The sequence below is a fragment of the Protopterus annectens genome, chromosome 1.part0 (genome assembly GCF_019279795.1).
Source record: "Protopterus annectens isolate FY-2018-M chromosome 1.part0, PAN1.0, whole genome shotgun sequence".
Taxonomy (NCBI): domain Eukaryota; kingdom Metazoa; phylum Chordata; order Ceratodontiformes; family Protopteridae; genus Protopterus; species Protopterus annectens.
The window spans coordinates 1,531,636,491-1,531,661,679 of record NC_056725.1 but is presented as its reverse complement, the minus strand read 5'-3'; the positions used below and the strand labels follow the sequence as shown (position 1 = coordinate 1,531,661,679).

Genomic DNA, 25,189 nt, shown 5'->3' with positions numbered 1-25,189 from the left:
TCATTTAGGTACTTCAGTCCTCTGTGATATGCCAGAAAACCACAAATTTTATGAGAAACAGACAAAAACTATGAGGTTAAATCTGGACAGTTGAGAGGTATGTTAAAACACACACACACACACACACACACACACACACACACACACACACACACACACACACACACACACACACACACACACAGACGCCCCTACACACCTATCTTCTTTCTGCTCTCATAAAGCAACACACGTATACACACACATCTACTCTCACACAGCAAAACACACACACACACCTTCTCTTTCACGCAGCAACAAATGGCTAGTTTAAATTCCACACACACCTAGTCTGTCACGCAACAATACACACATGCACTTTATCTCTCATGCAAACAGAACAGCTAGTTTAAATCTCACATAAATACATGCATACATACATGCATACATACACATAAATGCATACACACACACACACACACACACACACACACACACACACACACACACACACACACACACACACACACACACACACACACACACACACACTCAGGGCAGGAGCATAACTCCTGCAAATAAAAGAACAAAACTCTCCTTACTGGCATAACTCTGGCTCTGGCAGCACCAACAGAACAGCGGCAGTATAACTCATGTAACACAGAGCAATAAGAGAACAAGGACAGCTAGTTTAGTTAGTTTAACTTTCATGTGAGAATCCACATTAGCATGAAAACTCCACTTTATTAATTTTTTCTAACAGGTCTTGCAGCTTTAAAAGTGTGGGGGGGCTCCCCCTCCCCCTGGCTCTATGGTTCCGGCACCCATGGGATCTGCCCTTCAAGAAGCTGAATTGGGTAAGATCCAGAGTTTTAAGGTCACGTATGTCTTTTTTGATGGGGTCCATAATGATATATATTACATGGCCTTATAGGTGAGGGTGGTCAGGCTTATCAGTCTCTAATTTCCCAAGTCTGTTGCTAGGTCATTTTTGTGGAGGGGAATAACTGATGATTTTCTCCATTCCTCAAGAACAAAGCCTGTGGTTAGGCTATGACTGAAAAGGGTACTTAGTGGTAAAGCTGGTTCATGTTTTAGCCTGTTTAGAAAACAGCCTTGGATGTCCTTTGGTCCCACAGAGGCTGTGTTTTTTGCTTTGGACAAGGTTTTGAGGACCTTGACAAACTCAAGAGGTTAGGTACAAACCCGTATGTCACCCAGTGGATAGCCAACTCACAGACAGGACCCAGGAAGTTAGAACTGAGGAGTCCACCTCTACAAAGAGGCCAGTCACAATTGGAGTCCCTCAGGAATCAGTCGTTGGACCGCTCCTTTTTGGCAATTACTTCTCAGAAGTCAAGGCCAATGTCAGTGGTCTCTGGCTGACTAAATTTGCAGATGATTACAAATTAGGAGCTATCATTGCATCTCACACTGACACAAAAGTTCTCCAGGAGGGGGCTGACACAGACAAACAACTAGTGTCAGAGTCATGGACTAAAACTAAATGCCAAGGAATGCATAATAGTATCCTTTGGGAAGTCATCCATCTCTGGTAACTATCATATTGACAACACACCCCTTAGAGTTGCCCCAGTAGTCAGGGGCTTGGGGACACACATAGATAATAATCTAGCCTTTGACCATCACGTCTCTACAGTGGTGAGGAAATAATTCTATGTTGCGCAACTTATAAACAAAGGTATAGTATCTAAGTCCAAGGAAGTCATTGTTTCACTTTATTTGGCATTCATCAGACCTATCATTGAGTACAATGCCCCCTTTGGTATATACCTAACCTGGCATATCCAACAACTGGAACATCTACAGAGGTTCCTTACTAAAAGAATACAGGGCATAGTAATATGTCCTATGCAGACCACCTCAAGGCCCTAGCCCTGTATTCTGTCTCATACAGGCTTTTGAGGAGAGATCTATGCCTGGCATACAGGGCATTGCAGACCCCACTCTGATGGACCTCCTGCATATACACAAAACAAACAGTACTAGAATTTCCCATTCTAAAGAGTTAAACCTTCCCTGTGATATAAATAGGACCTGCTGGAGAGATAGGTATGTATCCCAGGGACTGCCCCATCTATGGAACAGGCTCCCCATCCATGTGAAGAAGAGTTCCTCCCTAATCCAATTCAAGTGCAACTTGGACAAATGGATGGGAAACCAGAAATTCATCCTTGGTTTGGCACCTATGTCTCTGATGCAAACAGGTAACCTGTAAATCTCCCAGGCCCATGCTTACACTTATCAAGGGTATCAGAACTCATCAGAGATTTGGGATGCATGGCCCTTGTGGTCATTAGCCTAGTAAACACCTATGAACCTATGAACCTGCTCTTCAGATACGTAGGATAGGGGGAGGGTTGGGGGAAAGTTTTATATAAGTTAGGAGGGGATAAGGGAGTGAACATTTTGTCAAACCCATCTGATAGCAGTTTTGCTATCTCTGTGCAGTCAGTGTGTGTGATGCCGTTAGCCACTAGTTCTGCACATGCTTGGGCCCTACCCTTTAGGTTATGTACATAGCTGTAAAAGGCCTTTTGGTTATCCTTGCCTGTACTTGCTAAGTTTCTCACAAAGGAGCCCTTGGAAGATTTGACAAGTTGTCTTATTTTCCTGTTGAGGCTGAAGAGGGTGTGCCTTTCCATTGTTGGGGTATTGCCTTTGTTTTCTTGCACAGTAACATTTTGCATTTATTGTAAAGTTTATTGATGCTGGATGTCCACCATGGCATCTTGTTTTTACCTCGGGGCTCTGGCTTTGATTCTTTCTGGTATGGCTGAGTTTACACACTTATGCAAGTGATTGTACAGGGCTTTAGTGTAAGCTTCGGCGTAGTTACCACTTCCAACTCAGAGTGGGGCTTGGAATGCGTTTGTACCTCACCTAGGATGGTATAGCTTGCCTTGGTGATGTTTTTTAGCATGATTTCATCCTTTGTGAGTTCTGGTGTTACTGCTAGCTCAAAGGTTGCTGATTTGTGGTCATATTTAACTAATGGGGTCTGTCAGTTGCGGGAGTGCATCTGTTTGACATGTTGGTGAGGACCAGATCTAAAATATTTATTCCTCTTGTTGGGGTATGGACAATTTGTTCCAGGGCATTTGAATTAACAAACTCAAGGAACGTTTGCACTAGCGAGTTAGGGCTAGGGTAGGTTTCCCAGTTGATCATGGAATAATTGAAATCCTCCATAACCAGTGTGTTCGGTAAAATTTAAATTGCCTCCAGTTTGGTCAAGTAGTCTTCATGGGCATTGTGACCCATAGAGGGGGATCTAGAACTGGATATGACTTGAATCAGGGTCGTACCCACTGTAACCTGGACCTGGAGTAATTCCAAGGAGTTGTTTAGTCTAACCTGATGGAGGGGTGAATCTATGTCTAATATAGATTGTAACACTGCCTCTTTTGGTTTTCACATGTTCATTTTGCGGTTTAAAGGTGGGTAAGCCATTGTAGCCTTGCAAGGCCAAGATACTGTCTGAGGCCTTGAAACAGGTTTCTGTGACTGTACAGACATCTACATCTTCTAGTGACAGAAGTGCTTCCAGGGAGTGCAGTTTTTGGTTTAAGTTCCTAGCATTTAGCAGCATGACCCTTATTTTGTTCTGACTAGTTAATTTCACATTGATAATGTTGTTTTTGAGACCTTACGACCGAAGAGATCACCAGGACCAGGAAACAGATGAATTAGTGTGACAATTCCTTTATTTTACGTATAACATCCACAGTTAAAAACTGACTGAAAAAGGCAATACAGTCAAGCGCTTTCGCCCGGGCTCTCCCAGGCTTTATCAAGACAAGAATACAGGGAATGTGCTTCCATTATATACCTATGCCTTCCCAATAATTCAATTATGTTAATATAATTAATTGAATTGCTCTTATTACTTAAAAGAATTAAAAAGTTTCATAGAGCTTAAAGCTCTATAATCAAAAGCATTTTCCGGGTCCTCATAAACAAATTGATTTGTAATATACAATCTTTAAAAAGTTTTTTTTAAAAAACTTTTTAAATAAATTAAATAAATATGGACATATAAATATTATTAAACTTTTAAATCATAAATCTATTATTCATATAAAAAATATATATATGATTTAAATATTCCTAAATATGTAAAATACATATTGTATTAAATATTCAATATTAAAAAACTGTAAGTATATATAATAATCTAGACAAATTGTAAAAAAGGCTGTTAAAAACAGTTGTTAAAAAATGCTAAAGTACTGTGCATAAAATAATATTCATACATTCTACTATACATGCTGATATTAAAGATAGACTATGTTACATATTAAATGCAGATAATAAATACTTGAAAAATCATCTGTTCAATATTTGTTCTAAAACTATTATAATGCCATTTTATTACGACTGCAAACATAAAACCAGATGAAAATCTTTATACTTATAAATTAGTAGTTCAGCTACAGTTTAGCCCTTCGTAGTTTAAGGGCACTGTTGATACTGATGGCATCATTAAGCCCTGGTGGCCTTGTGGCATTTAATTTTATTTGCCATAACAATTCTTTATATTCCAGGGATGCTTCCCAATCACCCCCTCTTACACTGTTAAATACTTGTTCCAGAACAAAGAATTTTAAGCACATATTACTGCAAGCTAAGGAGTGCTTGTAAAAAGCATTTGATTCTTTTTTATTTTTAATTTCATAAATGTGCTCATATACCCTTCTTTTTAGGGTTCTTTCAGTTTTTCCAACATAAAAACATAAACAATGTTGGCAGAATCCCAAATAAACCACACCTTTTGAGTTGCAGTTAAAATGGCCTGATGGAAATAGGTTTATGTTTCTAAATTTTAGGTATATGCCTTTGTTGTTTAACATAAAGCAACATTGGTTACAGGAATTGCATTTATAAGTTCCTCTAGTAAGTTGATTCCTACTATTACTAGGTAGTGTGTCCCTTTCTAATAATTCTTTTAAATTGCAGTCCCTTCTTCTAACAAATTGTGGTCTGTTGGGAATACTTTTTTTAAGATCATCATTAATTGAGAGAATGGGCCAAAATTTACAAATAGTATTCTCAATTTCCAAATTGTTCATGTTGTATGTATATAGAAAAGAAAGATTTTTCGTCACATTATTGTTCGTTATGGTAATAATTTCTTGGGACTTCGTATTACCAAGTAATGGGGGAAATTGTGTATTCCTTTTTTGGGATATTTCATTAGCCAAAGTTTCAAACAGGTTTCTTGGATAGCCTTTTTCTAAAAACAATTCCTTTAGGTATTCACATTCTTTCTGATAAAGCATGTCCGTACTGCAAATTCTGGAGGCTCTTATTAATTGGCCTTTTATGATCCCCGTCTTTTGAAATAGTGGATGATTACTTTCAAAATGCAACAGCATGTTTGAATAGGTATTTTTTCTAAAAATACTTGATTCAAACTGTTTAGATATATTGTTTTTCCTTAAAACAATATCTAAATAATGTAATTCAAATGGGTTTATTTTGTATGTAAACTTTCAAAAACTTGTAGAAGAATTAATGTGTTGCATAAATTTTTCAAAATCATTAATATCACCTTTCCACAGAATGCAAATATCATCAAGGAATCTTTTATAGTGAACAATGTTTTCTGCCCAACATGTTGAAAAAATAAACTTATTTTCCCAAAAGTGTAGTACTAGATTGGAGTAGGCCGTGGCACAAGGTGTGCCCATTGCTACTCCTTTATTCTGCTTAAATAGCTCACCATTAAAAATAATAAAGTTATTATTCAAAATAACTTCCATAAATTCAACTATTAAATTTATTATATTGTTGCTGAAACCTGATTTTTCAATAAGTATTCTACTGAACCAATCTATTCCAATAATATGCGGAATACTAGGGAATAAATCTACAATGTCGATGGTAATCATGTAATTAGTCATATTAAAAAATTCACTTTTTATCCCTTTCAAAAATTCCCATGAATCCTTGCAAAGGCATTCTATTGATGATACCAAATTCTTGGTTGAAATATCAATAAATTTGCCCAATGGTTCAGTAATACCCTTTGCGCCAGCAACTATGGGCCTAAATTTTAAAGGATCAAGGCCTTTATGGACTTTTGGGATGCCAAATATAATTGGCGTCAAGGGTTTTTGTACCAAGAGGTAATTAAATAATTGTTCATTAAGGACTCCCTGCATGAGATGATCTTCTAGCATGAGTCTGATTTTTGCATATGCAATATTGCGTTCATTAATTGAGACTTCTGTATATTTTTCAGTATCATGTAGAATGTTAGAAATATGTGCTTCGTATTCATGTTTGTACATGAGAACAACCCCACCACCTTTGTCTGGTTTCATTGGTCTAATTTCCTCATTCTTGAAAAATCTTATAGTTTCATAAAAATCCCTTGTAAAATTGTTTGCTCTGTATTCCACATTGTTTGATACAAAACTTCTAAATTCAGTTTCTACCATATCCTCAAATACCTTCAAGACAGGGTGGAGGGGTGGGTTAAAAGTACTAGTTCTTTGAAAGGGATTTTTAACATTCTGCCCACCTCTAAAATAAATATTTAAGTTCAAATTTCGGGTGAAAAGTTTAAGATCCAAGATAGTTTTTGGGATATTTATGAATTTTTCAGGCACAAAATGAAAGCCCTTTTTGAATAGTTCAAAAAACAAATTATTGACCAAAACATCTGTGTAATTATAAATAGACAAATTCCCTTGTTTGGCCACTGTACAAGTTGGCAAATGAATAGTTTCTATCGTTAAAGAAGGCATTGGAGCAACTATCTCCTGAATTTGCTCCACCCCTGGGCTGACTGGTTTGTTTCTCTGTATACCTGTCTCCCTGGGGCATACTGAAAACCCTGATCTTGGGCTTGATTAATTCTCTGGGGTGGTCTTTCTCCCCTTTTCGGAGTATGAATTATGTTTTGAACCTCATACCCATCTTTATTTTTTCTTCTTGGCATGCTTCCATAATTATATTTTCTGGGAAAGGACCTATCAGCTCCTTTTGAGAAAATGTATGCAACCCCATTACTATAATCTTGTAAATCCCTTTCCAGCTTTTTAATTTTTCTTTGTACTATCCTATCACAATGCTTGTCGACCTCAATGAATGATTTTTCATAGTCTCTTTTAATACTGGAAAAATTAACATTATCAGTAATGCTGGTATTAATAGAATTAATGTCAGCAAGGAGTGCATTCGCTCTACCTTCATAATCTGCTACCATGAGCTTCAGCATTTCCAGGCCCGTTCTGTCAAACAAGTCCGAAATCTCTTTAAACAACTTTGAGCCTGGAACTGCATTATTAGGTAATTTATTGAAGCGCAACCCTTTTGGTATGCGCTCCACCCTAATGCACTCAGTCAAGTACTCTATTTCGAGTTGAACTGATTTAAACGAGTACAACTTGCTGTTAAAATCTGAAAAAAGTTGTTCAAGCTGAACATTATTAGCATTATTATGTTTGTTAAAATGCACAGTACCTTCAGCAAACTTAAAATGTTTGCTAGTCCATTTTTTGATATTAAAATCATTAAATATAGTTCCTTGTTTTGGCGTTGGCGTAGGACCCTTGGCTTGTTGTTCCTGAAGTGAATGGCATGATTCACGGAGATCCTCCGTGGCTTCTAATAAAGCATTTCTTTTTCGTTTAACTACAGGTTCGTAAGCTCTATGAAACTTTTTAATTTTTTTAATTCTTTTAAGTAATAAGAGCAATTCAATTAATTATATTAACATAATTGAATTATTGGGAAGGCATAGGTATATAATGGAAGCACATTCCCTGTATTCTTGTCTTGATAAAGCCTGGGAGAGCCCGGGCGAAAGCGCTTGACTGTATTGCCTTTTTCAGTCAGTTTTTAACTGTGGATGTTATACGTAAAATAAAGGAATTGTTACACTAATTCATCTGTTTCCTGGTCCTGGTGATCTCTTCGGTCGTGAGCCTTTGTTTATTGGTTGCACTCGTTTTGGGTTCTACAGATTTTGTTGTTTTTGAGACCTTGCCTAAAAAAGGCACTGGGGGGGGGTGGGGTGGGGTGGAAAGAGCATTTGGCTTCAGCTGAAAGCCTAAAGGTGCCAGGTGCAAACCATCTCTGGCAAAACAGTGACGTTTGTTGACCATGGCTTCCCAGGCTGACAGGAACTGGATCCCCTTTGAATGACACCAAAAACAAAGCCAAATATTGAAATCAATCATTTTTTTGTTTATACAGTGGCATCATTGTAGGTGAGGGTAGCATGATGCTCAAGGCTAGAGACATACCTGCCTGGGACACATACTCAGATAACTCAACCATGTCTCTCTTCATATACTTGAGTAAGGTGCATCTCAGGTCATTCATACCAGCATGAACTATGACATAACGATACTTGTTGCTGAGAGACTTGAGTGCATGACTGATCTGACAAATCCTGGCACCGGACAGACAGCTGACCATGACTTTCTCCTTGTCCAACCTGGTAAGTGGAACATCCGTGTGTCTCACTATTGAGTCTTCAGTGACAAGAATTTTTTTTTCTGAGTGTTACGCCTTACTGGCTTGGGTGAGACACTGGTGTTATTATGTGTCATGGGTGCTGTGGAGACTGTGTTACCTGTAGCACACCTGTGTTTTGGAAGTCTCTGGTGTTTGGGTAAGTTTTTTGAGAGAACCTCTGTGTATGTGGATTTACGTGTTTGATGCATACTATGTGTATGAGTAGTGGTATGTGTATGAGTAGTGGTGCTATGTAAATATGTAGTGGTAGGTGAGTTGACAACCTTCTCTGTGTTACTGTTTTGAGTGAGAGAGAGCATGGATTCTAGATTCTTGGTGTAAATAATCTCTCACACTCTGTACTAGACTGTGCTATTAGTAGAGAGCTGTCTGTGTACATGAGGCAATTGCTAGGATCTATATTAAATCAGCGAACGCTTAAAAAGCAAATGCTGATTTATCGACCCTCTTTAAACAAAAGCTGAAAATCCAACACTCGGAACAGCAAATTTTTTCCCAGTGAAAAAAAAAACGCTGGGCCGTTTTTGGGACTTTGCCATTTCCTTCACTGTGGTGCGATCTCGGAGTTGGTATATTTAAGTAGGGGGGTGGGGGGCACAGCACCCCACATCGGGAGGGGTGGGGGCAAAGCCCCTCACTTTATTTGATGTTTTAAATTTTTTTTTTTTTGTGGAACGCTGTTCCAAGTGTTCGGGATTTTAAGCTTTCACTTAAAGAGAGTCGATAAATCAGTGTTCGCTTTTATAAGCATTCGCTGATTTTACATAGACCCAGTTGCTACACTGCCTCAAGAGACTCAAATCAACAAGGTTGGCAGGAAAAACAAGGGTAGTCCAACTGTCCATAATGCTAGGATAAAGACTGTTGTCACTAGGGGTGGCTATTCAAAATCGATCACAGAGGAGTTCAGTGGAAGTATATTTCTGCCTGGGTTTTAGGGAAAATTTGTTGAATTTAATTGGCCGGCTTTGGCTTACAACTAAGCGGCATTGTGTGGTGCTGCAAGACACACAGAAACTCAAATGCAGGGCCTAAATACCAGTCAGTGGAGATATTAAATATTTCTTTTCACTTGTGACTGTTTTCATTTTTATGCTTGTATTTTTATAAATGAGGGAGCTACATTTTAATAAAAGGTATCGTGTGAAATGTCAAAATAACAGACAGAAACTGTCAGCATCCACATATAACCCACAAAACTGTAAATATTGCTAGTTGTTTATGAAGCTTTGCAGTATTTCCATATTTCCATTAATATTGCAAAAACTAAGTTACATACATGCTATAGCATGATGTCAGCTGGAAACTTAAAAGATGCAGAAGAAAACTGTCACAGATACTTCAGTGTTGTTTATGTTGTTAATCATGCAAATAGACATACCTTGGGATTTATGAACACCTACACTAAGTATACACAGTTCTAAGTGAACAGACAACACAAGCATAACATACATCCTTCCTCCCAATTTTAGTTTCCTACTGATTTTTTGCAGCCTTAAATATTGAGGGGATTTATAAAGGTTACCACAAAGTGTAGCCTACATGTGCACTTAGTGTAATCTTTCTGAGTGGTAGAAAGCACAAAAAATGTGTTAGGGATGTTCTTTTATATAGATCATGTACCCTTAGTGTAGGTGGTAAATGTCATAAAAAGCAGGCATCTGTAAAGAAACCATTTGCGCTCTAATGAAAGCTCTACAGACATATGTATACTGCTAGCAATGGGATATTCCACAGCTGCTAGATGTGAAAAAGTAAACTGACTGCATATAAAGTTTGGTGTTTCATTTAAAGTAGTAGGGGGTTACCTTTATTATGTATCATCCATTTGGCAGTGTGAAGTTAATGTAGGTCAGAGAAGCAGATATAGAATAGGAACTGATGTTTTAAAGTTTTACTTATAACTTTTTTGGCTCAGTAGTATCTGTCAGCTGCATCTTGGGGTCAGTCTTTTAGGGAAATATCAGTTTTTCTTACAGTGCCTGAGCAATTTGTTCATTTCATTCTAGGATGATGAAAGTATTTATGCTCCTCAAAAGACAGTACACTAGAAGCGAATCCACTACATCAGAAATGTTAGAATTTTTTTACAGTCCCCCCAGCATACTCCTAAGCCTTTTCCTGAAAGGGGTTCTACACCAGTGATGTCACAGATCACAATGCATCTCAGCTTTATTCTGTGGAACATATATTTACTGATTTGATGGCCACTAGTTTATTTTGATAATGTACCTAAAATGTGAAAGAACTTCTTATCTCTTCTGCCTCATAACATAGCATTACATGGAATAAATCATGATTCCTCTGTGGGAACTTGCCTAATATTTCAGAACAAGAAAGCAATAGCAGGCACACTTTACAGTCAGTGAGTTATGATTTACTTCCATATCTGATGCAGAAAAGTTACTCCTGCACCATAACACACACTTAAGTACACAGGAAAAGGCACCCACCACCACCCTCCCCACACACACATGCACGCACACTCTGTAACCATAACCATTTGAAAGACCAGAGCCCACATGAGTGAGTCCCATGATATGGAGACTGAATGGGCAAAAAAAAAAAAATAGCCCATTTCTCATAATATTCCTTTTTCTCCAAGGTAATGCGATTTTGGGGTTTTACATATATATATATATATATATATATATATATATATATATATATATATATATATATATAAAATCTGTGTGTGTGTGTGTGTGTATACATATATATATATATATATATATATATATATATGTATGGAAACACTTTACAATCTTGAAATACTGAAATGTCGAATTTCAGTATCTCAAGGCTATAAAGTCAAAGTTTTGAAATAGCGAAAGTGCATAATCACGAATTTGAATATCTCAAATTCACGGTTATGGCTTTACGCTACGTAATGTCCGGGTTCTATGTGGATGGTGTGTGGTGCCGTGTGTGGATTTAGGTGTAATGTCAGGCAAGTGAGTGTTTTGTAAGGGTTTTGGGTGGGAGTTTGAGTGTATGCGAGTGTGCTGATATGTGTGATGTGTGTGTGAGGGACTGCAGAATGTGTGTGTGTGTGTGTGTGTGTGTGTGTGTGTGTGTGTGTGTGTGTGTGTGTGTGTGTGTGAGTTTGCTTTTGTTTTCTCTTTGTGCAATTTTGGAATTAGTATATATAAGTAGGGGGTGTGTGGGGGGAGCAGCACTCCACATGGGGGTGCAGGGGGGCTTCGTGATTTCAGTATATATATATATATATATATATATATATATATATATATAGATAGATATATATATATATATATATATATATATATAGATATATATATATATATGTGGCCATGGTGGTGCAGCGGTTAGTTTGTTTAGTGTGTTTTTGCTTGTGTAATCCCCCAGTCTATGAAAGGATAGTTGAACTCTCCCATGACCAAGTTGTTGGGCTGTATGGTGAGAGATTCCAGTAAATCAAGGTAGGCTGTGTGCTTATCTTGGTTCATGTTGAGGGATCTATAGCTAGCAATGATATTGTATGGTACTTTCCCAATAGTTAATCGGACATGGAGTAGTTCAAGAGAGTCTTGCTGTTTGACCAGTCTCGAAGTGTATTTGGTTTTAATGAAGATGGATACACCTCCACCTTTGGTTCCTTCATACTCATTTTGAGGTCTGAATGTATGTAAGGCATTGTAGCCTTGCATGGCTGGGGTGCTCTCAGCTATCTTGTACCATGTCGAGGTGACTGCACAGACATCAGCATCCTCCAGGGAGTGCAGTTTTGTGTTTAAACTCCTAGCTTTAAGAAGTATGATCATGAGTTTGTCTCGATTAGATTTTGTTACATTGAAAAATTTGTTTTAACATTGCCTAAAAAAGGAACTATGTGGGAGACAAGGGTCTTTTCCAGTATCCAAAAGCACAGTGGGGACAGGTGCAGATCATCTCTAACAAAGCAGTGAATTCTGTCTGCCATGTTCTGCCAGGCTGACAGATAGTGGATCCCCCGGACTGGCACCAGAAGCTGAGCCAGTTGTTGAAGTTAAATCATTTTATACTGTGGCATCCTCTTGGGTGAGGGTATGATACTGCTTTGGGCTAGGGACATACCTGTCTGGGACACACAATCAGAGAGTTCCATCATGTCTCTCTCTTCATATAACCCAGAGAGGTACATGTATGTCTCAAGTTGTTCACCCCAACATGGACTTTGACAGTCATAACTGTACTTGTTGTTGAGTTACTTCAGTGCATTCATGATTTGACAGATCATGGCACCTGATAGGCAGATGACCATGACCTTCTCCTTGTCCAGCCTCATGATGGGGACATCTGTGTGTCTCACTATGGAGTCACCTATGACCAAGACATTTGATGTGTTTTGCCTTAGGGGCTTATTTGTTGAGACACAGATGTGTGTGTTGACATGTGTAGTGGTTTCTTTATGCTTAGTGGTGAGTGTGGGTGGTGTGTGTTTGGGAGGTCTCTGTTCTTTTGGGAATCTTTTAGTGAGTACCTCCATGTATGTGGGTTTATGTGTCATGACCTTATTTTGTGTGAGAGGTGAGGTTTGCATGAGAGGTGAAGCGTGTGTGCTGACAACCTGTTTGATGTCTAGTTTTTACATGAGAGAATTGACTCCAATTCTACAGTGTATTTACATCTCTCACATAGGGTGCTAGTTTGCTTTAGGAGTAAATGGTTGTCAGTATACATGAAGCAATTGCTACATTGCCTCAACATGCCCATATCGATCAAGCTGGCAGGAGAAATGATGGGAAACTGCCTCTACATTGTGGCAGGATTTTTCTGAATGTGGTATTTGAGAAGGAAGTGGGCTAGCTGGACTTAGTCACAAATGACAAAAATGAAGCAGCAATTCAATTTAATACAGTTGCTGGCTTAAAATATGCTTATTTTTCATTTTTTTTCAGTTTGCATATATTGTTTGTACATATGCAGTGAATATAAAAACTGCAGGGAGGTAAGCCATTTCCCTAGACCACAATGCAGTCGTATAACCATTAAATTGTAGACTTAGCACAGGTGAAAAGAATAGTAAAAGGATTCGTCTACACTTCTGAAAATTGCAAACCTTTCAGTCAGACGTATCTTAACTAACAATTACATGCTTTGTTGGCATATTCCCAACTGGTAATTAAGTCCCTTCAGATACTTGGCAATGAAGAAACAATGCAACCTACTGGGAAATGGCTACAAGCTTTAGCTTCCAAGAACAATTGATTTGTGTGTGCCCCCTGACATACACGATCACATGGTTAAACCATTGTTCTCAGGTATACACTCTACAGGAGAACATAGCTATTCCAAGAAGTCTGGTCCAGTCATGGACTTCTGCAATAGAGCAATAAGAATAGTGCCATTGTATTATGGAGGAAAGGTCTCAGTTCCAAGTATGTCACATTAACTGTTTCATACTTTGGGGATCTGAATTGCTTAACAATAACTAATGCTGCATCAAACAGCTTAAACTGTTATTTTATAATTCAAGTAGTGAGTCACAATATATGCTTTCAAACCACATTTTTATAAATGCACTTTTGTGGGTTTTTTTTCTTAATGTTCTAGCCACTTTTGGAAACTGACATGAGGAAACCAGCATACAGTATTTCCCATTAGAATGATGTGAGATTTCTCAGCTTAGTAATGTTGTATTAAACTAAAACGTATCTAACTCATCAATTTTGGGGAAGGAAATACTTCTTAAGTGGAGATAGTATGGAGAAAATAAATGCATCACAGTATTAGTAACTTGTCTGCTCTTCTTGACTAGAAAGAAATATTTCCAAGCACAGTATCTGGACAGTCAAAACAATGTTTCATAGCCATTTCCAGCTGCAGAAAGGAGTTTAGGAAGAGGTGACCTGTTACAATGTGTGAATATGGTAATCACTAACAGCATCTCCACTCCCCATCACAACATAATTGTAAGGCTGCCTTAGGGAGTGGATTCAGTGCCAGGTTTGCCTAGAATCATAACAGAATACTGAGTATAGGATGGTGATATTTAGAACTTTAGAAGCATGCATAGAAAGTGAAGGAAAAAGGCTTTGGTCCTTTAAGTCAGCCTGCATGCTGATGCCCTTTTACTTTCCATCCTTTTCTTTCAACTGCTCCTGGCACCTTTAACACCATCTGTTCATTCACAGTACATCATCATATCAAGCAATGCATTACAGGACTTTGCCACCCTTTCTGTAAAGTAAAACTTCTTGATGTTGGTAATAAATCTTTCCCTTGAGTTGCCATTTTTTTAAATGCCCCAAATGGGTTATCTTTTCTAGAAATGTGAGATTTTGCAGGGCACATCATGCCCACACCCAGTACAAAGTGCTGAACTTCACAAAATAAAAACTCACTCTTGTAGAATTTGAGTTGTTTCTGCTATTTCACATTACAGTACGGTGTTTCAGTTACAAAATAATTGTTTCATCCATCTAGGAAATATTTTGTCCTAAAGTCTCAGAACATTTGCCATTATTCATGTTTTTGTTTCCATAGGATGCAACTGCCCAAGTAGGGACTGTCCTGCATAAAGCGGAACATGTATAAACCCTGATTAGACTGTCTCATCCTTTACTTCTCTGAGGGGGTAATTGTGTTTTCTTACTCACTTTAGATTTACTGGGTTTGCCATAGAGATGTTCCTGTGGTTCGGGGCCTGCCTTGACCAAAACACCATTAATTAGAGCACATATGGGGAACTCCTTGTCTGTATCACCAGTATACAACTTGAGTGTATCCCAGTGCTTATACCTTTCTTCATTTTGCTTCAGCTACCTGGCCCATGCTGTGATAAATGCACTGTATTGTATACTCTGTGCTAATAGCTTGTTTTCCCCTCTAACATAGCAACTTCTTAAAAGGTCCTTTAGAGAGACTTCTTTGCTGACATTTTCACTATGTATCAGTGGTTTTGTGAACTGTGTCTTATGTTTATCTTGATAAAATCAAGTAGATTTCCTCTTACACCCTACTCATCTAAAGTCTTATCTTGTGAACTAGCATGCAATTAATCCTGAGAATATTCTGCTTGAAAATCTGGACTTCTGTAAGGATCTTTACCTGTGGTTGGACTCATTTTGACATTTCAGAATTTGCACGGCTATCCTGTTCTCTAAGCTGAGCATGTGACTTAAGGCATACTGCAGAATGACATGATTTTCTGGTTCTGCTGCCAAGAAATCACAAGTAAAACGTGTTTATGGTACAGCTGGAATGCAAGTTCCCAGTAACTAGTTCTATCTCGGTCTCTAATGTTGCTGTCCTGTGGCCAATGCAGAAAAAGATTTGATGCTTTGTATTTCTTGTCCAAATATTATAATCATATAAACATCTGTTTTAGGATTTCTTCTACCTGCTCATTTATAGAATCTTTTGTCAATACTGTTGCAAGAAGCCTATTCCCAACAGGAATGTCATTTTTCTGGCACTTGTAAAGACTCGCACGAAATAAGGAGATCATGCCTTCTCCACGACTGTGTATTCCCTGCATCTGTGGTACAAAGTCAATTGTTATGGGAATTCAAGTCAAGGCCAGGAATATTCGTAAAACACAGGGCATTGTAACATCATGAAATAGGCCTATGTGCCCAGAAGTGGTTACTTAGGGCTTAGAGTCTTTGCTATGTTTGTTGACTGACTTAATTATGATGATATTACGGTATTTTGAGGCACTAAGGCATTTTGGGTTTTGCATGTTGTTGCTGGGACTACATAGTGTCATGTAAGTGCATGTTGTACATGCTACACTATTTTTGTGACTGTTTTTGCAAACCTTTTGTTGTGTTTCATGTCATTGTTCAGCAGAGGCCATCAGTACAACTCTGTCACCCAGCTACTGATAGGAAATATACAAGAGCAAATAGATAACGCCTCTAAGTGTTGCTTCTTTGTTTCATTACCTAGGCTTTGCATTTTCATAGGTTCATAGGTGTGTACTAGGCTAATGGCCCTGGGGCCTTTACAAGCCTAGCCATAGGATTACCCTGGCATAGTGCCACCCGACCTTAGTTCCCAGTGCCTCTGTCGAGTAGAGCCATGGGTATTATCCCGGGGTGAATTTTCTGTTTCCCATCCACTCATCAAGATTTTTCTTGAAGAGGGTCAGCGGGGTGCTCTTCTTGACATGTATGGGAAGTCTGTTCCATAGCATGGGCAGTTTCTGGGTTATGAACCTGTCCCTTCAGCATGTTCTGTTAATTGTGGTAATGAGGTTGAGATCTCTGGAGCATGTGGTGTGGAGGGATTTCTAACAGAGCTGGGTCAGACATGGCTTTGTAAGTCAAGCAGAGATCACCTCTAAGTAGGCGATATGAGACAGAGAATAGGAGTTTTTTGAGTCTATCCATATGGGACAAGTGTTTAAGGCCTAGGATCCTCTTTGTGAAGTACTTTTGTGGCCTCTCCAGTTGTTGCAGGTGTCTAGTGAGGTACATGCCAAATGTGGCATTGTACTTGATGATTGGTCTAATGAGGGAAGAGTAGAGGGAGACAATGACCTCTTTCTTCCTGGATGCAAAACCCTTAGTAATAAGATGTGCCACATAGAAGGACTTTCTGACCACAGTGGCAATGTGGTGATCAAAAAAGAGGTTGCTGTCAACCTGTGTTCCCAGATCTCTTATAATGTCTTCTGTGTTCAGTGGACTACTATCAATGTGGTAATTCAAGGGAACTGGGTTTTTCCCACAGGGAATGACGACACATTTTTTGGCATTGAGCTTAAGGCCATGGTTCTGACACCAGTCGTTGGTCATAGCGAGGCCATTCTGTAGGATGTCAACATATTTGTGGAGTTAATAATAACTCCCACTTGCAATCATCTGTGAACTTTGTCAGCCAGATTGTGCTGCCCTGGACTTCAGAGAATTAGCTACCAAACAGGAGAGGACCCAGGACCAAACCCTGTGGGACTCCACTTGTGACTAATCGGCAGTCTGACTTGGAGTCAGCTACTTTCACACTGTGGGTTCTATCTGTGAGCCAGTTTGCAACCCACCGAGTGATACAGGGGTTGATGCCAAGCTTAGTGAGTTTTTCTATGATTCCTGAGTGGAGAATGGTATCCAAAGCCTTGGCCAGATCAAGGTAGGCTGTATGAACACCTTGCCTTCATCCACAGCTCTGGTGACTGACTCAAAGAAGTCAACCAAGTTGAGCAGGCATGATCTACCCTCCACAAAACCAAACTGTGTGGGATCCAGAGTTTGGAGATTCCCTATATCCTTATTTATTAGGTCCATGATGATGCATTCCATAGCTTTGCATATCAGACTCGTCAGGCTAATGGGGTGATAGTTCCCAGGGTCTGTAGTCACTTCTCCTTTGTGGAGAGGGATGACTGTAGCAGTGCACCATTTGGCAGGGACAAAGCCTGAGGTGAGGCTGTGATTGAACAGGGCACACAGGTGAGGTGCCAGTTCACTCTGTAGTTCATGTAGAACACAACCAGGGATATTGTCAGGTCCCATAGAAGCTGTATTCTTGGCCTTGGACAATGCTGTTTTCACCTGTGCAGCAGTAATACTGGGTGTCTGGCAATCTACTGGTATTGTGATTGGTCCTTTGGGGGAAGGGGGGTAAAGGTGGCATTGAATCTGTTGGCCAGTATACTGGCAATATCTGTTGGCTCGGTATAGGAGGTGCCATTGTGCAATAGCTCAGAGCAAATCTGGGTATTGCTGTGGATATTCTTTACAAAACTATAGAAGGCCTTGTGGTTGTCTTTACTATCTGCTGCAATTCTGTTTTCATACCTAGCTTTAGAGGATTTGATGAGGGATCTCAACTTTTTGTTGAGGCAGATAAGGGAGTTTTTCCAGTCTTGGGACTTCACCTTATTCTGCATCAGTTTCCTCCTTCTGTTGTAGAGTTTGTTTATGGCAGGGGACCACCAGATTGGCTTCCTTTTTTTGGAGAAGAGTGTCTTGGTTCTGTTGGGTATGGCGAGAGCCATGCATTTGTGTATGTTTTCGTACAGTGCATTGGTGTATGATTCTGCAGTCATGCAACTATTCTCCATTTGCATGGGTGCCGTGAAGTTAGCCAACTCTGTTTTTAGGAGCTCAAAGTTAACTTTGGAGAAGTTTTTCATGGTGGTTACCTTTGCTGGGGGGGGGGGTAGGGATGTGGATTTCCAAGGTGATTAGTTTGTGGTTGAATCTAACCAGGGAGGAGCTGACTACTGGTGTAGATCAACGGTTGCCCATGTTAGTAATGACCAGGTCAAGGATGTTGCTACCTCTAGTGGGGGTAAGAACAAGCTGGTCCAGGGCATTGTAATTAATGAGCTCCAGGAAATGTTGGGCAAGTGTATTGGTACATGAGTAGTTTACCCAGTTAATGGAGGGGTAGTTGAAGTCACCTAATAAGAGAGTGTTAGGTTGGACCCTAATATTCTCCAGGGTGCTTAGGAATGTGGAATGCGAGTCTTGAGACATGGTGGGGGACCTATAGCAGGCTACGACACGAATTTCTGTCTTACCCAATGTTAGCTGCACCTGATGTATCTCTGATGCTTTATGTTGGGCTACCAGTCTGGAGGTGTGCGCATTCTTTATGAATATGGAGTCACCACCACCTTTGGAGCTTTGGTCTAAGTTCTGGAGCCGAAAGGTGTGGAATGAGTTCTAGCCTGGTAGTGCAGGGGTGCTTTCTGCTGCCTTGAACCAGGTCTCTGTTGCAGCACAAATGTCGATGTTCTCCATTTTAAAAAGTGCCTCGAGTGAGTGCATTTTGAGATTTAGACTTCTAGCATTGAGCAACATGACCCTCAGATTGCATTTGTTTGTAGCTGTTACGGTGGTGATTTGATCTTTGGAACACTGCCTAAAAAAGGCACTATAAGGTTGTCAAGAGCACTGGACAGTATCCAGAAGACCAGGGGTGACAGATGCAGGCCATCTCTGGCAAAGCATTGAGGTCTGTCAATTATGTCATCCCAGGCAGACGGATACTGGATCCCCTTAGAATGATACCAGAAACTTAGCCAATTGTTGAAATCAATCATTTTCTGCTTGTACTGTGATATCATTCTGGGTGATGGTAGGGTGCTGCTCAGGACTAGGGTCATACCCACCTGGGCTACATAATCTGAGAGCTCCTCCATGTCTCTTTTCATTTAGTCCAGGGAGGTACATCTCAGGTCATTCACATCCACATGTACAGTGACAGAGTCATATTTGTACCTGTTGTTGAGCAAACTGAATGCATGTATTATGTGTCAGATCCTGGCACCTGACAGGCAGCTGACTGTTACTTTCTCCTTATTCAGCCTAGTGAGTGGGACATCAGTGTGCCTCACTATCGAGTCACCTATGACTAGTGTGTTGGGCATGCTGTTTTGCCTTAGGGGCTTTGGTTGAGTGGCACATTGTTTAGGAGAGTTATGTGTCTCATGATTAGTGTTGTGTTGTGGTGGTCGAGTGCATTTCTGCCTTGGAGGGCTCTGCTGCTTGGGTAGATTTTTATTGAGAGCCTCCGAGAAGGTGGGTTTGTGGTTTGTGTTTTCATGTGAAGGCAGTGCTGGTGTGTGTTTCAGAGGGCTATGTGTTCCATTTGGTGTGGTGCAAGTGTTGACCTTCTCCTCTTGACCAGCTATTCTGGTCTTGGCTGGAGAGTGCATGGCTTCCACTTTGGATATATAAGTGCATCTCTCGCACGTCTGAGTGATAGAAAGTAAGAGAAGAGGGTTGTCAGTGTATATGAGGCAGTTGCTACATTGCCTCAGGATGCCCAAGTTCACCAGGTTAATAGGAGAAAGCACAGGGAACTGACCGGGATGGGTATTGATAATAAGTACTAGGTCTGTTTCCTTGTAGAACGTTTAGTGCTGGTAGCACTTGTTTGCTTCAATAATTGCTACAAGAAGTCTGGTAAAGTACTAGACTAATAAGCTAGTATAAGTGCAGGAGAGGAGAGAGCTAGAAGATCTAAGGGAAAAATTGAAGAGCAGGCTCTGGCACTGCTCAGAAGCTTTCAAACTGTCCTGGATACAGCAAGTCTGTATCTTGACTAGACTAGTTACAGGAAAGGCAGGAACAAGAGCAAAAGTAGGCTTTTAAAACGGAAAGTTGAAAGAGATGGAAAAACTGTCCAAACGGCCAATAACTACAATTTCTGGGCCAGAAACCATTCCTCTTGTGGTAAATAGGCTACCTAGTGCTTACCACTCCCACTGATAAGCTAGAAGGCTTCCCTCCCACAAAAAGTCTTGGGGAGCTCAGAAGCTTATAGTCTTGGACACAGCAAATCTGTATCTGGACTAGACTAGTTACAGGAAAGGGGGGAATAAGCGCAAACACAGGCTTTTAAGCCAGAAAGTTGAATGAGATGGAAGAAACTGCTCAAAAGGCCAATAAACCACAAATCTGGGCCAGAAACCACTCCTCTTGTGGTAGATAGGCTGCCTAGTGCTTACCACTCCCACTGATAAGCTAGATGGCTTCCCTCCAGCACAGAAAGGCTTGGGGAGCTCAAGAGCTTACAAACAGTCCTGGATACAGCAAATCTGTATTTGTACTAGACTAGTTACAGGAAAGGGGGGATACAAGTGCAAATGCGGGCTTTTAAATCAGAAAGTTGAGAGAGATGGAAAAACTGCCCAAACAGCCAATAAATACAATTTCTGAGCCCAGAAACCACTCCTTATGTGGTAGATAGGTTACCTAGTGCTTACCACTCCCACTGATAAGCTAGAAGGCTTCCCTCCAACACAGAAAGGCTTGGGGTCTCAGGAGCTTACAAACACTCCTGGATACAGCAAATCTGCATCTGGACTAGACTCGTTACGGGAAAGGGGGGAAACAAGCTCAGAATTTTCTTTTTTTTTTCTAGTAAAGTGAAAAAGGAGAAAGCTGGAACAGAAGTTAATTCAAGGTTAAGAATCTAAGTGGGTTGGCCTTCACAAATGTTCTCTCTCTGTTAGGTAGCATAAACTAATGACACTAGACTGGGAGGAGTGTCCCAGATCAAATGTACAGTATGGGTGGGCAACTGCAAGGCCACCAAGTATAAGAACAAGACAGCAATAAGGAGGGGGGTGGGAAACTATTACAGCTACTAGCTGTAGCCACTAAATAAAAGTTTTAAACAGATAAAGGAGCAAGGTGACTTTAGAGAATGCTTTTAACTGCAAAATAATCAGTTATATGATACCTGACTAGAACACAAAAACCTCAAAAAATCAAAAATGCACAGAAAAGTATGGCTAGAGCACTCAAAAACAGAAAACACAACTCTCAGCATGAAAAATCAGTTTACAGTTAAGTAATTCAGTAAACATGCAATTAGAGTAATGAAACAGTATCTAGCAATGAAAAATACAGTTAAAGCAGTATAACACAGTACATAAATGCAGTGAAACAGTAAAAAAAGCTTTATAATAGTGCAAAATGTAGTAGATTAACTGTATAGCAAAATTATAAGTGTTACAGAAGTGCAATTCAATGAAATAAGTGTAAGACATAACTTATCCTGCTCTTGGAATCTTAAGGAATTTCTGTTTAGTCTCAGTAATGAATCATAATCCACAGCCTGGTAAATACAAGCACAGTGTTTTACAGACACAGGGTTTATATACCAGACAGGATGGAAGAATCAAGAAGATCAAATTACTACTCAGTCCTACTAGCTCCTGCTATTATCCAATCATTTGTGCTACAGAAGGTCAGGAAACCCTGTTACTCTCAATAATAATGAAGACAACAGAATATCAGCAGAAAATGGCTGCCAGAAACACAGGAAACTCAACAAACAAAACTACCAGGCCTGGACAACAGCAGGCCTCTATCAAGATTATGCCACCTGAGCAGAACACAGAAACCTCACAATAAATGCATAGAAAGAACATTCTCAAAGAGAAAATACAAGTCTCAGTATGAAAAAGCAGTTTACAGTTTAGTAATACCTATACCAACCATCTCTTCTACTTCTTCCCATCTGACTAATTCCTCTTATAGCAGCACTCCCAGCACTATCAATGTTCTTTGTTTTTTCTCCACACAATATTTCTTCATTTCCCTTCTAGCCTACTGTCTTATTTTCCTAAGACTATTCAGTGCCCTCTTTCTGGTTGATAAGTGCCATCTAATCCCTTCAGCTTCCATTAAAAATCTTAGCCTCTCTGAATCACATTTTTTATTTTACCACTGCTATTCAGATCCACATGTTTTTATTCCATGTTTTGTTCCTTAAATGCTCTGCTTCATCTCTCACTTACACTCTGCATTTTCTATTACTTCAGCCACCCCTTCATTAGCCCCATAATGATTGCTTAATAAGTTTTTTTTGTCTCATTGCCTCATACTAAGTCAGTGTCCCCACCATGACCCATAAACCCTACTCATGCTTTAATTTCTGATCATCAAAGGTTGTTGTCTAGCCCTTCCCTAATTATACTGTTATTTTCTCACTTAAACTATTCTTTTAACTTTAACCAAATACATTTTTTCCTTTATCTGTTCAGCCTCCTATACATCTTGCATCTTATATTCTCCAAAATATTCAGTGAGCTTTAATACTACCCCATACCCTATGCACATCACCTACTCTTCCCTTTCCAGTATCTCTACCTCTCCCTGTCACTAATTCTACTTGATGCTGTGAGCTATTCTTGATTCTGGGACTGTTGATAGCACCTATAAGTACCTTTGAAAAGATAATAATATAAACAGAAAAGATTAAAAAATAAAAGCTTGAGAAAAGTAATTTGTGAATCACAAGTGATCCTGAACCTCAATTAAATTGTATCATGTTCTTCTTTCTGTTTTTTAGGTACAGCATTGTCTCCACAGATGACGATGGCTTCAAGGGTTCTACAATAGGAATCAAGTGCCATAAGAATGGGAAAGTGCATACACGCCGGAAATGCCGCAATCGTTTTGTCAAGAAAAATGGCCAGTGTAATGTTTATTTTGCCAATCTCAGCAACAAGTCTCAACGGTACATAGCAGACATTTTTACCACCTGTGTGGATACACGCTGGCGTTACATGTTGATGATCTTTTCCACAGCCTTCCTTCTGTCTTGGCTGCTCTTTGCACTCCTTTTCTGGTGTGTTGCTCTCCTACATGGGGATCTAGAAGGAAACAAACGTGATGGATTTAAACCATGCATCATGCATGTTAACAGCTTTCTGGGAGCTTTTCTCTTCTCTGTAGAAACACAGACCACAATTGGCTATGGATTCCGTTGTGTGACAGAAGAATGTCCATTAGCTATTCTGATGGTTGTCATCCAGTCAATACTTGGATGTGTAATTGACTCATTTATGATTGGGACAATCATGGCCAAGATGGCTCGGCCCAAAAAGCGGGCTCAGACTCTTCTATTTAGTCACAATGCAGTAATAGCAATGAGGGATGGTAAACTCTGTTTAATGTGGCGTGTAGGAAATCTGAGGAAAAGTCACATTGTAGAGGCCCATGTACGGGCACAACTTATTAAGCCTTATATGACAGAGGAAGGGGAGTACCTCCCACTGGACCAAAGGGATCTCAATGTTGGATATGATGTCGGCTTGGATCGTATATTTCTGGTCTCTCCTATCGTCATTGTTCATGAAATAGATGACCAGAGCCCACTTTATGGAATAAGCAAAGAAGACTTGCTAGTCGAAGATTTTGAAATCGTGGTTATTCTTGAAGGCATGGTGGAGGCCACAGCTATGACAACTCAAGCCAGGAGCTCCTACCTTGCGAGTGAGATTCTTTGGGGTCATCGCTTTGAGCCAGTTGTGTTTGAAGAGAAGAAACACTATAAAGTGGATTACTCTCGCTTCCACAAGACATATGAAGTGCCCACTACTCCTCGTTGCAGCGCCAAGGACTTGTGTGAAAAAAAGATAGCGATGTTGCCCCCTCCCAGCACCTTCTGCTATGAAAATGAATTGGCACTGATGAGTCAAGATGAAGACCTAGATGATGATGAAATCATTCGGGACTTGAATATGGGCAGCCAATTGGAACTCAATAGACTGCAAGCTCCAATCTCACTAGATACTCTTTCTTTCCACAGAGAGTCTGAAATCTGACCTTCTAACTTCATTATACTCACAGATGGGTCTGAGTCACACCTCTATATTCTGTAGAAAAAAGGTAGAAGGGGTACTGCTGATAAAATATACTGCTCTGGAAAAAATAGCTGAATTTCTGAACTTTTATAAGAAGGGGTAAACCAGTCTTTTTAAAAGTTGTATTTTTAAAGTGCTTCACAGTTTGCATGTACTTTCTACCAAATGAGGTATTTTTTGTGTGCAAATGCAAGAAGCCACCTAAAACTTGAGATAACTCCTTCTGAGACGTTCTACTTAATTCAGGGAATGAGGTGGCCGGAAATCAAACTTTCATTCTCATTATTACCCAATAAAATTGCTAAATATACTTGTTTATTCATTACAGTAAAACAGTGTCTGAAGGTAAGGAAAGATACCCACCTAGAAACAGAAAATGGACATTTTTACTTCTAAAACATTGGTATCAAACAAAGTGCTATATTTGCTTTCACCAATGCAGGAAAATCATTTTTCCCTAAATACGGATAGGTAACTGGTATGGACAGTGCTTGGGCAGTATGTCTATATTTACTGATCCTTAATATCCCTGATAATGTCTTCATTTTATCTGAGATCTCTATTTAGGAAGTTGTCCTTCTTCCAATGGTTCTTCTTTAGTCTTTTGTTAAATCATTGCTGCCAGGCATGCTGTAC

General features: G+C 39.6%; 1 protein-coding gene across 2 annotated transcripts in view; it reads left to right on the top strand.

Moving 5' to 3' along the window:
- The window catches only part of LOC122798799 (ATP-sensitive inward rectifier potassium channel 12-like), a 561,148-nt gene extending 536,285 nt beyond the window's left edge, over nucleotides 1-24,863 (top strand). For both annotated transcript variants that reach the window (XM_044067922.1, XM_044067928.1), the window contains one exon: nucleotides 23,257-24,863. In XM_044067922.1, the coding sequence (XP_043923857.1) occupies nucleotides 23,257-24,514 (1,258 nt within the window). In that variant the 3' untranslated portion in view covers nucleotides 24,515-24,863. The remainder of the gene's footprint in view (nucleotides 1-23,256) is intronic.
- The last annotated feature ends 326 nt before the right edge of the window (nucleotides 24,864-25,189 follow it).